At 37.1% G+C, this 15,682-nt stretch overlaps 1 protein-coding gene across 1 annotated transcript in view; it reads right to left on the reverse strand.

Annotated features, from left to right (window-relative positions):
* The window catches only part of LOC115526337 (elongin-B-like), a 39,094-nt gene extending 25,018 nt beyond the window's left edge, over positions 1-14,076 (reverse strand). Inside the window, exons 1-2 of the mRNA XM_032595081.1 lie at positions 13,989-14,076; positions 11,893-12,038 (exon numbers count right to left, since the gene is read on the reverse strand). Coding sequence (XP_032450972.1) covers positions 11,893-12,038; positions 13,989-14,076 — 234 coding nt within the window. The remainder of the gene's footprint in view (positions 1-11,892; positions 12,039-13,988) is intronic.
* Between the last annotated feature and the right edge of the window lie 1,606 nt (positions 14,077-15,682).

Consider the following 15,682-nt stretch of genomic DNA (forward strand, 5'->3'; position numbering starts at 1 on the left):
CGTATATTCCATTTGTTCTTCTAAGAACTCACTTATCTTTGCTAAAATTCATTTATTCTCCCTTTTCCCCCATTTCTTTGCCTTTTTAAAATGTCCTATCAGTTCTCAAATCTCACCATTTCTTTGGTTATTCAACTCTTTTTGTGATGTCCCTGTGCATGCAAAATTAAAAATTGATAAATTTGGGGCACCTGGGTGGCTCAGTCTGTCAGCTCAGTTCATGATCTCAGGGTTCGTGAGTTTGAGTCCCACATCAGACTTGCTGCTCATCACAGAGTCTGCTTCAGATCCTCTGTCCTCCTCTCTGTCTCCGCCCCTCCCCCACTCATGCTTGCTCTCTCTCAAAAATAAATAAACATTAAAAAAATAATGTAAAATTTTATAAATTTTTATGCTTTTACCCCTGTTATTTTGTCTGTAGTCAGTTTAGTTCACAGGCCCCAGGTACTGAACCTAAGAGGTCAAGGAAAATTTTTCCTCTCCTACACCAGCATTACTGGCCATCTCTACATGGCCCAGACTGCTTTACTAGTTTCATTTAAGGTCCTTGTTGATTTCTTAGATGTTTCTTTTTTGTTTCCTTCCTCCTTTCTTTTTTTTCCTCCTTCCCTTCCTTCCTTCTTTCCTCGCATCCTTCTATTCTTCAGTTCTCTTTCTCTGTCTCATCCTCTGTCCCTGTGTCCCTGTGTCTGTTTCTTTCCCATTAAGTTCTATTTGGTCTGCCATAGTAAGTTTTACTTCTCGCCATTAATAGTATAATTGCCTCTATTCTAATCTTCCATGGGAGGAGAAACTAAATGGCCATATGTTTTATAATTATTTCCAGAAGCAGACTAAACAGGTTTCACCCGAACACTCTTAAACTCTTCTGTAAGTAATGTACATAGATTTAATATTCTTTTGTAAAATTTATTTTTGAGGGAGAGAGAGAGAGAGAGAGAGAGAGAATGAGCAGGGAAAGGGCAGAGAGAGGGAGACACAGAATCCAAAGGAAACTCCAAGCTCTGAACTGTCAGCACAGAACCTGACATGGGGCTCGAACCCACAAACTGTGAGATCATGACATGGAGCTGAAGTCAGATGATTAACCATCTGAGCCACACAGAGACCTGTGTGCATGACTTTTAGCATATAGCCCTCATAATGTCGATCTTACTTCCTCAAAAGAAATTTTCCTTTCCATCTAAATTTGATCTGTTGTAGATAATTTATGTAGCTACAAATATTTTCTAGGTAAATAAGGCATTGTGTATGAAATACACATGTGCATTTTGAAGAAACTATTGTCATTTTATGTACACAATACATGTACATCTATGCACATACATATTCATATATATTGTATATGTATATGTGTGTGTAGCAAATTGCACATTTAAACAAATTAGCCCATCAGTTTCTTCTGGTGCTTCTATTTTAATCTAATCACCTGTATATTCTTAGTCTAATTTTCTAATATTGATTCATAGTTTATGACAGGTTTTTTTGTATCAGTTGAATTACAATCAATGTGACTATCAAGGAAACAAATATCCTATCAACTTTACCCTAAAAATAAATTATTTTATTGATAGCATGTTGCTCAGCTTATATAAAGTGTTTTTCAATTAGAAAAGACTTTTGTAGGGGCACCTGGGTAGCTCAGTCGGTTAAGCCTGCCTCTCGATTTCGGCTCATGTCGTGATCTCATGGTTCGTGAGTTCGAGCCCCACGTCAGGCTCTGTGCTGGCAATGCAAAACCTGCCTGGGATTCTTTCTCTCTCTGCCAATCTCTTTGCCCCTCCCTTGCTCGAGAACTCTCTCTCTCTCAAAATAAATAAATAAACATTTTTTAAAAATTGAAAAGAAGAAAAGACTTGTATATACTAGGTTCTAGACATTGTTCTAGTTAGTAGTTGCAGGGAGATTGAAGGGAGATTAATTGATAAGGCTTCTGAACTACAGGTGTTATTTGGGTGTTAGGAGTGAGGAAAGCTGCATAGAGACAATAACTTTTAAGTATCTGTGGTAGATCAAGTAGGAATACTGCATTGTTGACCACTCATTCCAACAAAAACAAGCCGCAATGGAAACAATAGTACCAAAGACTCAGGTAAGAAACATATACATATTTTTGGAATTGTAAGTAGCTCAGTAAAACTCAAAATTCTCCCTCTCTTTCTCTCTCTCTCGTAAATAAATGTGTGCAATCAGATTGTCATTGTTTTATCTGCCTATTTAGTTATTTTTCTTGGAATAACTCTGTTATTATTGTTACTGCTATGTACCTGTATAAAGACTGTTAGTCACATAGCGGACATTTGTGAATAAAAATGACCTTCATTATGTGGCACCATGGAGCAAATGAGTATCCATGGAGATTATGTAGCTAATTCCCCACTCTAAATATTTTCATATTGTGAAGACATTTGGTTTTTGTTTGTTCCCTTTTTATGTGTTTAATGCATTTATTTGTTAGCCCTCTTCTTTGTTAGTTATTTTTTTTTAAATTTTTTTTTTCAACGTTTTTTTATTTATTTTTGGGACAGAGAGAGACAGAGCATGAACGGGGGAGGGGCAGAGAGAGAGGGAGACACAGAATTGGAAACAGGCTCCAGGCTCTGAGCCATCAGCCCAGAGCCCGACGCGGGGCTCGAACTCACGGACCGCAAGATCGTGACCTGGCTGAAGTCGGACGCTTAACCGACTGCGCCACCCAGGCGCCCCTGTTAGTTATTTTAAAGAGGTTATTATCTGATGTATACTCTTAGTACTTAAGAAAAAAAAAAAAAAACATCACATACATCCCAGAGATTGCTATTCAAACCGTCCCTCTATCATTAACTATCTGTGAGAGGTCAGGCAATTCCTTCAAACTCCCTGGGCCTCACTGTCCTCATTTGTATAAATTGAGGGTTTGAGTCAAATGACTCCCATGACTGCCTGAATCAAAGTGATCATTACCTCGGTTTCTTTGCAGCCCAAACTGATATTCAATTAAAAAGTTTCTCAGCTACCAGTCCCTGTACTTTTAAAACAGTGGAATTTAGAAAGATTTGTGACTGCTTTGTATATCTCCCTCTTGATGTCTGTATTAGCCTCTTTGAGTATTAATAAAAATGTGAACACATGTTGAGATAGCTTTCTAATTAGATTTGTTTATACAGTGATTTCAATTATAACATTCTTGAAAAATAGAAAAGGAAAATGATCATTTATTTAAATCATTGAATTTACCATACATTTTACCTATATTTTAATTAAGCAAGCTAGGTGGTTTTGTTCTCAGTTTGCAGATGAGAAAAATGATTTTAAAGAGTTGTTAGGTTTATATTATGCTCTTTTTATCACATAAATTTGTTTTTAAGAATTGTTGGATGGGGCACCTGGATAGTTCAGTCAGTTAAGTATCTGACTTTGACTCAGGTCATGATCTCAGGGTTCTTGGGTTTGAGACCCACATCAGTCAGTTCAGAGCCTGTTTGGGATTCTTTCTCTCCCGCTCTCTTTCTGCCCCTCCCCCACTTGCTCTCTCTCTCTCTCTCTCAAAATAAATAAATAAAAAACTTAAAAGAAAAGAATTGTTAGATGCCTAAGATACGAAGTATTTGAATACATATATGACTTCAACCCAGATCTGTAGGGAGACCAAGTCTATACTGTATCATAGTCTTTCTGTATTATGAATCAGGGTCAATTATATATCCTTTGAACTCTTGACTGTATCTGATTCAGGAGATGCCTTCTATCCTATCCATCTCCCTCTTTTGCCCCTAAGTTCTCTATTTTCCATCTTTTATTACACTTTTTTATCTTCCAGAACACTTTCACTAACTTTGTGATATCCGGTAGAAAAGCAAAAGCTTTGTTGGCCTTGTATCACACCAGTCGCTAAAATGTAATGAAATGTGAAACAGCAGAGTGCTTAAGTGCACACACTATGGAATGGACATGTTTGTGTTTGAACACAGTTTCTAAGGCTTTATTAGGTTTGCAATCTGTGCAAGTTATGTAGAGTCCTGTGCTTTAATTTCCTTGCTGGTAGAGTGTGGGTATTAAGAATAGTGTTTAGGGATGCCTGGTGGCTCAGTCGGTTAGGCATCTTACTCTTGATTGCTACTTAGGTCATGATCTCATGGTCATGAGATCCCACCATGGCTCCATGCTGAACATGGAGACTGCTTTGGATTCTTTCTCTCCCCCCTAAGCCTCTCCCTCGCTTGTGCATTCTCTCTCTGTCCCTAAAATAAATTAAAAAAAAAAAAAAGAATAGTGTTTACTTGAAGGATTGATAGTTGGATGAAGTGGACTAATTTCATGAGAAGAAAGTATTAAATATGGAAAATTAAGTAATAATCCTACACATTCTCCTTACATTGGAAGCCTATACTAATGGAGCCTTTAAGCTATTCCATTTATTTTCAGCTTCCTGTACTCATATTAATAACCATTCGTGCATTTGGGGGGCTTATGTAACTTCCAAATTCTTTTTCCTGTTTTTTTAAACTCATAACTCTATACCATAGCATTAGTTCAGATTCTGATCTCAGCATCTTTGACCCCAAATTATAATCAAACTTATACTTGCATTGCTTCACTTTCTAGCATTGGTCTAAGTTCTTGATGCTTGAACTGTACCCAATATCTTAGTAGCCCAGTTGTGATTGCTTTGAAGGAAAAGCCTGAGCCATTTCCCTTATTCCAAACAACTTTATCATATTGACCACAATTCTGAAAAATGAGGCCTGTGAACTTACATTTGGCTGAGAGGTAGAAGGAAGGAAAGGTGCAGGACATAGATTATTTCTCAGTAAAGATGGACTGACCCTTTGTTCAGAATGTGGAGGATGGAGGTACAATCTGCTGGGTTGATGGAAGTTCATCCACAAGATGGTGCACACTGCTTATCTTTGTTTATAGATTTTCTACCTTGAACAAAAATGTTAGATATTATATTTTCACAGAAAGGATAGAATAATAGCTTTTGTTCGACAGATTATATGTCATGTGTTATAATCTGCCATACTTTGTATTTCAAACTCTATTATGTTTTGGACCTTTATTGTGTGTGTGTGTGTGTGTGTGTGTGTGTGTGTGTGTGTTGTGTGTATGTATTATTTCAACAATATAAGAATTGACCCATATTACATAATCATTACTAAATAATGTAGACCTAGAAAATTCTGGAGGCTGGGAGGGGGTAGATAGATTCTACAAGAAGGGAGGACTGTTGTTTTTCTGTGAGTATTTTACCAAAAGTGGAAGAATAAGGATGTATTGACTATTTCAAAACAATAAGGATGTAGTGACTATTCTGAAACACCAGCAAAGAAACATGCGTGCATTTGTGTATTCTTCATCTTTTTTTTCCCACGTTTATTTATTTTTTTTTGGGACAGAGAGAGACAGAGCATGAACGGGGGAGGGGCAGAGAGAGAGGGAGACACAGAATCGGAAACAGGCTCCAGGCTCTGAGCCATCAGCCCAGAGCCTGACGCGGGGCTCGAACTCACGGACCGCGAGATGGTGACCTGGCTGAAGTCAGATGCTTAACCGACTGCGCCACCCAGGCGCCCCTCTTCATCTTTTTAATTATATAGTTATTTATAAATGCAACGTGTGTGCCTTTTGGTTCCTTTGTAATTCTCTCAAGCTTTGTGAACTTGTGCTTCACGTTTATCATTCAGATGTGACTGATAACTTAGATTAGACTAGCAATAGCTACAGCTAAAAATGGGGAAGAAATACAGGTGCCATAGGAACCAATTACAAAAAGGATATAATACAACAGAAACAGCAGCCACAGAAATGGAGCCAGATGCTCATGCATTTAGAGTTTGCTTGAACTTTATTTTATGCGTACCACTTCACTAGGTGGAGTGTTGCTGCACATGTCCAGCGTTACATCTTTGTAGATCAGACATCACCTAGATAGGGAGGTCAAGTCACATGATAATTTAATGGACTATAAAAAGCTTTACATGTTTTCTGAGACCATATAAACCAGAAACTGCTTTTTCATCGAATAGATATAGAGAGAGAATAGAATAACATTGTTCCCAAATCCTAGAGACTTGTGCTATGATCACTCCCATAGGGCCCCTCCAAAGTCTTCATGTAGCATCCCTATTCAATATATAGACTCCAAAAATACTCATTATCTTCAAAGTTCATATGGCCCATGTAGCAGAATTGCTTGCCCGGCAGCCAAGATCCATTAATAAGACTTTGTGCGTTGAGTCCCACTTTTGGGTTCCTTAGCAAATGAATTGAAATAACATGCCCAGAAGGGGCATATGGTCCTCTAAAATTCAAAGGGGCTCGCTAAGGATTATGTTACCCTGCACTTAGAAGAGATATATCTATAATATAATAAATATATCCGTATATAAGTATATATGTATATATAACTGTATATATATTATATATATCATATATATAAACTTTATCAATGTGAAAGGCCATTGAATTTCTCCATATTTATTTCCTACCCTTAAGTACACATATATCTTATGAAGGTTTTTTTTTTAATTTAAGTTTATTTATTTTTGAGAGAAACAGAGAGAGAGAGGAGTGGGGGAGGGGCAGAGAGAGAGGGAGAGAATCTACAGTGGCTCCACACTGTCAACACAGAGCCTGATGTGGGGCTCGAATTCACAAACCGTGAGATCATGACCTGAGCTGAAACCAATAGTTAGACACTTAATCAACTGAGCCACCCAGGTGCCTCTTATTAAGGTATTTAAGCTTGTTATTACTCCTGCTCATCAACGCAATCGCCATGACATCACCAGTATAAAGGATACACATGATGTATGAAATAGAGAAGAGATCAATGCCCCTGTGGCTAGATTATGAAATAATTGATACAGCTCTGAGGTACGAGAATGAAGCTGTGTTATTGGATCTGCTAGCTGTATGCAAACTGTTTCTTGTGTCCTTACTAATAGGCACAGAAGAAAACAACACATTCACCAGATCAATACTTGAATATGAGGTGCCAGGATGTGTTGATTTGCTCCAGCAAAGAAATTGCAACTGGAGCAGCAGTTGAAATTGAAGTCACCACCCGATTAGGTTTACAATGACCTACTCTCTTTCTCCAAGACCCATTTGTTGCTGGCACAGAAAAATAAGCAAGGGAAATTGAAACGTGAGTAGAATCACCAACCTTGCATAATTCAAGTTTACAATGGCGAAACTAATCAATCCCTCTAGAAAAGCAAATCTAGGGGCTTCTACATTTCCTTTTCTTTCATAGTAGCTTATTCCACAGGCCAGGTAAGGAAAGTAGGGTTTCTGCTATTTTCTGGATATATCTGTTTCAACTATGCATATCAGAATTAAGAAAATAAGTATAGCCTGGGGTTGGGGGTCTCACTGCATCCACTATGACTTGGGCCTGAGGTGGTTCTGTTTACCACAAGATTCCAACAACACCTTGTGCTGACTGGTGGACCTCACAGCACTTTTGATTTCAGGAATTAGTGTTAGTTCACAGTGTCCAATTATCTCTGAATTCTGGTTAATTGTCCTTTCCTAAAGCATAACCACCATGATGTCTGATGAAGATTCATTGGGGAAAGACTAACCAAAGATTTATAGAATACGTTTCTTGGTAGGGCAGTACTCTTTCCTCAACAATTGCTCAACCTTCCTTTCTTTCTAAGTGTTATGATTTGTTAACTGATTCAAACCTAGAAAATGGTACAGGAACCAGAAGTCTCTACCCTGATCATTTTTTTAAATTTTTTAAGAATGTTTTATTTTGAGAGAGAGACATAAACAGTGAGAGAGAGAGAGAGAGAGAGAGAGAGAGAGAGACACTAAGCATACACGCATGCTAGCAGGGGAGGGGCAGAGAGAGGAAGAGAGAGAATCCTAAGCAGGTTCCGCACTGTCTGCACAGAGCCTGACTTGGGCTCAATTCCATGAACCGTGAAATCATGACCTGGACCAAAATCAAGAATCAGATGCTTAACTGACTGTGCCAAGCCACCAAGGTGCCTCTCTACCCTGATCTTTTAAGTAGGACTTCTGTTCATTGAACTTTGGACTTTCAAGTAAAAATTTAATATGCTGCTCATCTATTTCAGTTCCAGGGATACCATGATATGTTAGCCAGAATTAAAGATCTCTTTAGGTTTCTGCCACCCAGTAACCATTACACAACCTGTCTCTGGCAGTTAAGTGTAGGTCACTTTCCTCCTACAACTCCAATACTTATCAGCTCCATTAAATTCTGGTAATTCGTTTGATAACAACAATTTCCACTATCACTGCTGGCCTGTAGAAACTACCCATTGCAGAACTCATCAAGAATATTGGTGTTCCACTTACAATGTATGCTTTTACAGCTTGATTAAGAGCTTATCCTCCTCCAAGAGACAAAGTTAGGGGTTGAGTAAGCAGATGCCATATGATATACCCACCCTGGTATTCCAATCTCTAAGTGCTTTGGGATTCTCTTCTCTAGAGCAGGACTATTTAATAAAATCTCCTGCCATGATGGGAATAGTCTATATATGTGTTATTGCATATGGCAGCCACTAGCTCTATTTGGCTGTTTAACTCTTGCAATATGGTTAGAACAACTATGAAATGGAACTTTAATTTTACTGATTCTAATTAACCTTAATTTGTTTATTTTCTTTTATTTCTTTTACAATTTTATTCACATTAAATAATTGTGCTTCCCAATATGAAACTAAAATAGCAATAAATCCCATTAGTATATATGATCTATGTGTGTTTATTTTGAAAACAATGTTATAGAATTTATTTTTTGTTAAGACCCTGTAATTTGTTCTTTGTGATAGAGGTATACGAAGTGCTGGTCTAAGTTCAATCTGTTTTGATGCCTTAATTTTTTTATTTATTTATTCATTTTTTTATTACTTTATCCAATTTTTGATATTTATTCACTTCTATTTTATTTTCTAAAATCACGATCACCTGTAATATTGTAGCATAATATTATTTTAATAAGCAAATGTATTTAATGCTATCACATTGGAAAGCACAACTTCATAGTACAGAAAGGAAGTTCTGGCATCTCAACTTTTTTGGGCATAAGTTATATCTGAGTCCATGTTTCAGGCAGCCAACCAAGCAGACTCCCAGCTGCTTGAGCAAATACACTGATGTCAGACTCTCTGATTACTGCACTCCTCTCAATAATATCCGTTTGACCCAGAATTAGGTTCATCCTGACTTAGCAACCTTAGAATCCATTATGCCTTTTAATCTTGTCAAATCAAGGAACCAATTCCAGATTTCAAGCATTTAGGTTCAATTTTCCAGGGAGCACTTCTGGTGGTAACCACTGTTTTAGTCAAGCTGCAGTCAGAGAAGCAGAGTTACAGCATCACTGTATTATGTAGTAAGAGATTTACTTTTAGCAATTAGACCTTAAAGTTATTTGCAAAACTCTGGACAGGAGAGCTGGAGGTTCAGAAAAAGAGTAATTAACCTGACTGCCTTAAGCACTCGCTTAGATGGATGCATTGGAGCTTACCAGGAAATGTGAGGAGCCAAGCACATTCAGTCACTGAAATACAACCATGAAGGGTAGGTAGCCTTTGGCTTTGTCTATGGGAAGCTGTTGACTGGTTAGTTATCACCTCTGAGGGTCTGCAGGCAAGTGTCTGGTGGTGGAATGAGAGTCCCTATTTGTCAGCCAGGCAAATAATTGAAAATATGAGGAGGACATGAGCAGAAGAGAGAAAAGATGGGGCGAGTTGCCTGGGTGGCCCAGTTGGTTAAGCGGCCTACTTTAGCTCAGGTCGTTACCTCGAGGTTCACGAATTCAATCCCACTGTTGTTAGTGCAAAGCCTGCTTCGGATCGTCTGTCCCCCTGTCTCTCTGCCCCTTCCCCTTTCATGCTCTCTTTCTCAAAAATAAACATTAAAAAATTTTTATGAAGAGAGAAAGGATGAACTAAGACTTCCTGGGTCCTCTCCAACTGCCTATCACCATATCTGATGGTGAAAACCTAAGATTAATGATGACTGCTTCATTCACATCTTTCAAAAATCATTGGAGCTTCTCTCCTGCTCAACTCTAACCTGAGAACATACTCGTGGTTCAGAGAAATGCAATTTCTATCTTGGTTGACATTAGTTAAAACCAACGCACTTCCCAATTTGAATATATATTTCATGGATTAACAATAATATATCCAAAACAATATCCATCTCAGAGTTTTAATGAATAATTGATCATAATTGACGAGATCTGAGGAGGGAAAGTTAGTGTATGATGTTAAAAACTACCAACTATATTTTTCTTTAATAACACTGATATGCCATAATTCTGTGCTCCCTACTGTGAAATAGTCTCTGCATTGACGTCGCTGCAATGCTTACTGCTATTCTGATCATATTCACTAGTCTGCAAAAGCTTTATAAATTCCTGATTTATAGAAATCACATTCTATAAGTGTATTTTCACTTTATAAAGTCTCCTCTGATAATAACTGATGAGACGCAAATATATGCACCTAATTAGAGCCAATGACATTCTTTCTTCTGGGAGACTGGAGTTAGGGTGAAGAGAGACTGTGTCCTTCTAAAGTGAATTGCAAACTCAGGATAAGTAAAATATCATGATCTACCCAGAGAAGCAAAGTGAATCATTCTGTCCTGGAGTGAGAAAAACAGATCTAAAACTCATTTGCTGTGTGATGTGGAATATGAAGAAAAAGAAATATTCCTCAACACTTTTTAGTCACTAATTTTATTTTCTTTCTGAGGTTCATTTCTTTCCTAGCTTTAATGTAAAACAACTGTCCCACCACACTGCCATGAACTCACTTGCTATGCTTAGGCTAACTTGGGATAGTTTCTATTAAAAATGCCCTAACTAATATGGTCTCCATATTTAAATTCCTCCATGGAACATTATAACATCAGCAATAATCAGGAAATCATTTATCAATTCATTTTTACTCACAGTACAGTACTAATATAGTTCAGCAATGCCCATTTCTCAAAATTGCCAGTGTATTACAGCTTCATGAACATAGTTCAGAAATGCTATCATATGTACAAAGAAAAGCAGGATTAAATATTCCATATCAGTGAATCAGTGAAATGCAGTGGTTAAAAGGCAAAAGCTAGAGCTAGACGGCCTCGAGTCAAATCGTGGTTCTTCCTCTTATGAGCTGTGACTTTGGACAACTTATCTTCATTTCTCATTTCTCTTATATGTCAAATGAAGATTTTATAAGAGTGTCTACCTGATAGGGTTGTTGTGATCATTATTTGAGGTAATACATATAATATATAAAGCATATGGTAAACACTTAATATGTGTTAAATAATGTTATTAATAGCTATCATGTAATCCTATATCTTCAATATGAACACATTTTCCCTCATTTTGAGAGAATAATTTTATAATAAAACTGTATCTACATGGTGTTTCAGGATCATTATTTTATAGAGACAAGATGGCATTTCTCAAGTTGAACAAAAGCTACTTTTTTACATTCTTTGTGCTGACTTCCAGTAACTTACAACAAAGATAAGATTACAAATCTCCTCCTGGATCTTGAGTCCCAATTATGTTGAAACAAAAGCCTTTGAAAATAGGAGGATAAAAATGGCAATTTTCCAATTTGTTCATTGGACAAACCATGTTCCTTAGCTGTCTTATCACATATTAAAATGATGTTTGAGTCTTTTGTTTTGACAAGAAAAGAGTAGTGGAAATACAGAAGGATGGGCAGCAGCTCTGAAAGAAAGGAAGAAATAGAGAAAGAAAGAAAGAAAGAAAAGGAAAATTTTATTTTGAAGAATATGTCCGATTAAGTGTCAAAAGAAGACTATCTAAAATTAGGAAACTAGCGTATAACTTTCAGGAAGTTGCATCTAAGGCACCTAAGAGCAAAGAAGAGGAACAGCGGAAACCGTCTTCGCCCGGGCAGCAACTACTGCAGAAAGGCCAACAGGACATAAGCTCACGCGGCCCTGGCCCGTATCCCGGACATGCCCTCTGTGCAAATAACCACCAAGAGGCTGATCAGTTGTCCTCACCCTGCAAGACGACGACGGCACTTCCCCATCACAACACACAATTGGACGCCAATAGGACAATCATCCCTAACAACATAGTTAGCTATTTATATTGTTTGTAAAGTAATATCTGTATTATATCTCAGGTCATTTGATAATCATTGCTTTCAATCTTCTCTAGTCTAGAAATCAGTGATGCTTCCAAAATCAGTGATATGCAATATTTTTGTCCATTCTTATCATAGATTGCTCATAAACTAGTATACAAGTATGAGGGTGTCTGTAAATAGTTCTAAGTTAAGACTGAATCACTCAATGGAAGGCTTTGTTTGTTTGCTGTATTTGTATCTCTTCATGTGTATCTATAAAACTTAAACTTTCATTGTGGCTTTCTTAATACCTCCATCTACACACTTAATCCTCTTCTCTCTAAATACGGTAAAATGTATCAGATGACAGGAAAACAAGAAGATAAGGCAGCTGAGAGCTATGTATTTTTAACAATTCCCACTTCCAGAAACCCTCTGAACAGTAATGTGATTTTCATCTCCTTAGACAATTTTGTAGGACTCCTCCCTATAGATAGGAGATATCAGATACTAGCACCAGTTTCCACAGCTCAAAGGGGCTTTATAGACTACATTAGAAATAACACAACTACTCAGCCAGAGAAAATAATGAAATCTTGTCATTTGCAATGACGTGGATGGATCTAGAGAGTATAATACTAAGCAAAATAAGTCAGTCAGAGAAAGACAAATACCATATGATTTCACTCAGATGTGGAATTTTAGGAAACTAAACAGGTGAACATAGGGTGGGGGGAAAAGAGAGGAAAATCAAGAAACATGCTCCTAACTATAAAGAACAAACTGATAATTACCAGAGTATGGGTTAAATGGGTGATGGGTGTTAAGGAGGACTGCTGTGATGAGCACTGATGTTGTATATCAGTGTTGAATAACTAAATTCTACACCTGAAATTAATATTACACTGTATGTTAATGAATTAAAAAATAGTTTTTTAAAGAAAGAAGTAACACAACAGAGCATGATGTGTGGGTCTGAATTGCCACAAATCCTGGAACCCAGGATCTTAATTCCCATTCTGCACCTGTTGCCACTGCCTTACATTTATGACTTCTCAATAACTAACCAAATTTGTTCACTTGTGATGATATACTCACAATGATAAAAATTAAGGAAAAAATTAGTTGAATCTATGTTGCTGATAAATCAGCATTTACACTGATGAGCTCACCACTGCTTAATTCTGATTCCAAATTTGGCTAAATAAATGCTCTCTACCCACACAGTAGATTGCTAATTTGAGCCTCTGATTTGGTTGAAATCTGTGCAAGATTCTGTGGCTTGACATCAGTTTGCCCTCCATTTGTCATTGCTTCTGAGGAGGCTCAAACCAGAGCCTAACTCATTCCGTCGACAAACTAGGAGAATCGAGCTCAGGAAAATCCTCTCAGATCTGCACTTGGGTTAGTTCACTAGCATCATAAATTAGTCACATGAGGGATTGTCAGTAGTTACCCTGCTTACATATGCTTTGACCCAACACTTCTTCCCTACTGTCTTTATTATCACTGTAACTGCCCAATATTCCCTGGGAACAATAGTTTGGCAAAATTTGTCAGGATAAAAACTTTGTGGAGTAGGTGAGTGCTGAATTTGGGGAGGATATTAAGATTTGCTAATTAAGTATTAAGAGTAGTGTGTGTGGCCCTATCCTAGATAATAGATAGTATAGATATTATAGAGAAAGTTATAACTTTTTCATGTTTAACGTTATCTCCCTATTATAGGTGAAAAATAAATATTTTTATATTAATTTGCATTTGATTCAACTTAATATTAGGTCAAGGCAATCACAAGCAATGGGTAGAGATATAAAATAGCAGTACGTCTAACAACATATTATTTTATTACACCATCATAAAAAAAGTTACAGATAACCAGGTCTGTTATGATGAATTTACCACCACTCTTCTCCCTTGTACATCCTGTATATGCAGCTACCAACTTTCGGTTCAAGAGGGCTGCACAAGCTCCAGCCATTGCTTCCATGTTATAGCAGACAGGATTGAAAAGTCACAAAGGACACACCCGTTCTTATTAGTGTGGTTAGGTGGTCATAACCAAATATCACAGACTGAGTGGCTTAATAAAAACTATTTTTCTCACATTTGTGGAGGCTAGAAGTGTAATATCAAGGTGATGACAGGTTGGTTTCATTCTGAGGTCTCTCTTTCTGCCTTGTAGATGACCCTCTTATTTCTTTGTCTTCGGATAGTTTTTCCTCCATGTGTATCTCCTCTACTTATAAGAACAGAAGCCATATTGAAATAGGACCAACCGTAAAAACTTTGTTTTATCCTTATTAACTCTTTAAAGACCTTTTCTTCAAGTATGGTTACATTTTGAGATATGAGGGATAAACACTTCAACATATGAATTTTGGGGGCATGTGATTCAGCCTTAATTCCTTCCCTTTAATGATATTTCTCTATAGTTGCACATACTAGTGATATTTGCATTTTATTGACTAGAACATACTCAAATGACTATATATGTGAGACTATGTGACTAAACCAAGCATCCAGACTTCTATTAGTGAGAAAGGAAATGTAAGCAGTTGTTACACAATGCATAGGCATCTCAATCACATATATTATTTAAAAAAAATCACAGCTGAAACAGAACTAAAGACATGATCACTACTTACATACTTTACATGACTAAGAGAATTATTTGGTTACACACAAAAAAGGAGAAAGAGGAGAAGAAGGGAAGGAGGAAGAAGAAGGAGACAACTAATCAGGAAAAAACAAGGGAATGCTCAAAGAAAAAAATGAAGATCCTTGCATCAGAGAAGTATAGCAGAGCAAGATCAGAAGTCTAGACAGATGGACATAATTAATGAGAGCATCTTCAAGGTGTGACAAGTGGAATGGATCGGATCCCCCAGTTTTCAATCCAATTTCAACCTTGAAAGTTCAAATTCCTAGGTTCAAGACTCTGACTGTGTGGACTGTGACACATCTGAGTGAAGGGCTGGTTGGGGATATTGAGAGAAAGCAATACAACTGAATGCAATGGTGGGTTGGGGAGGGGAAGGTGGATGGGTAGAACAAAATCAATGTGCCAATGATGCTCTTACCAGAGAGACATGAAATAGGTGCTGAACAGGACAAGAAACAAACAAAACCCTACTACTCAAAGCTAGAGATTCCAAAATATACAGCTCCTAAAAACAAGAAGATGATCTAAATATTAAATCCCAATGCATAGAAGGTCATAAGCATTAAAAATGAGAAATGCCAGTAAAAGGAGCTTAAGCCCTGTGATCGTGAATAATAAATAGGAATTAAATGCAAAAAAATTATAATTATATTAAAAGTACTTAGAATTAAATTACTTTTATAAAAATACAAACACATAAGGCATTAATTAAATATCCAAAATTAAAACATTGTTAGAAAATAATGTATATGAGTGTAGTCTTGAGGCAAAGAGGGTAGTCCAAAAAGAGACCTAAGCCTCATACAAGAGAAATAAATGATAGCATAAAAATTGCAAAAGCTTATGTAGTCAACAAACCATGTACTCTCATCTCATTAGAGTCTTCTGTGACAGCTTGTATTTTTTAAGAGGAGAATAAAAGCTAGCAGAA

The sequence above is a fragment of the Lynx canadensis genome, chromosome D1 (genome assembly GCF_007474595.2).
Source record: "Lynx canadensis isolate LIC74 chromosome D1, mLynCan4.pri.v2, whole genome shotgun sequence".
NCBI lineage: Eukaryota > Metazoa > Chordata > Mammalia > Carnivora > Felidae > Lynx > Lynx canadensis.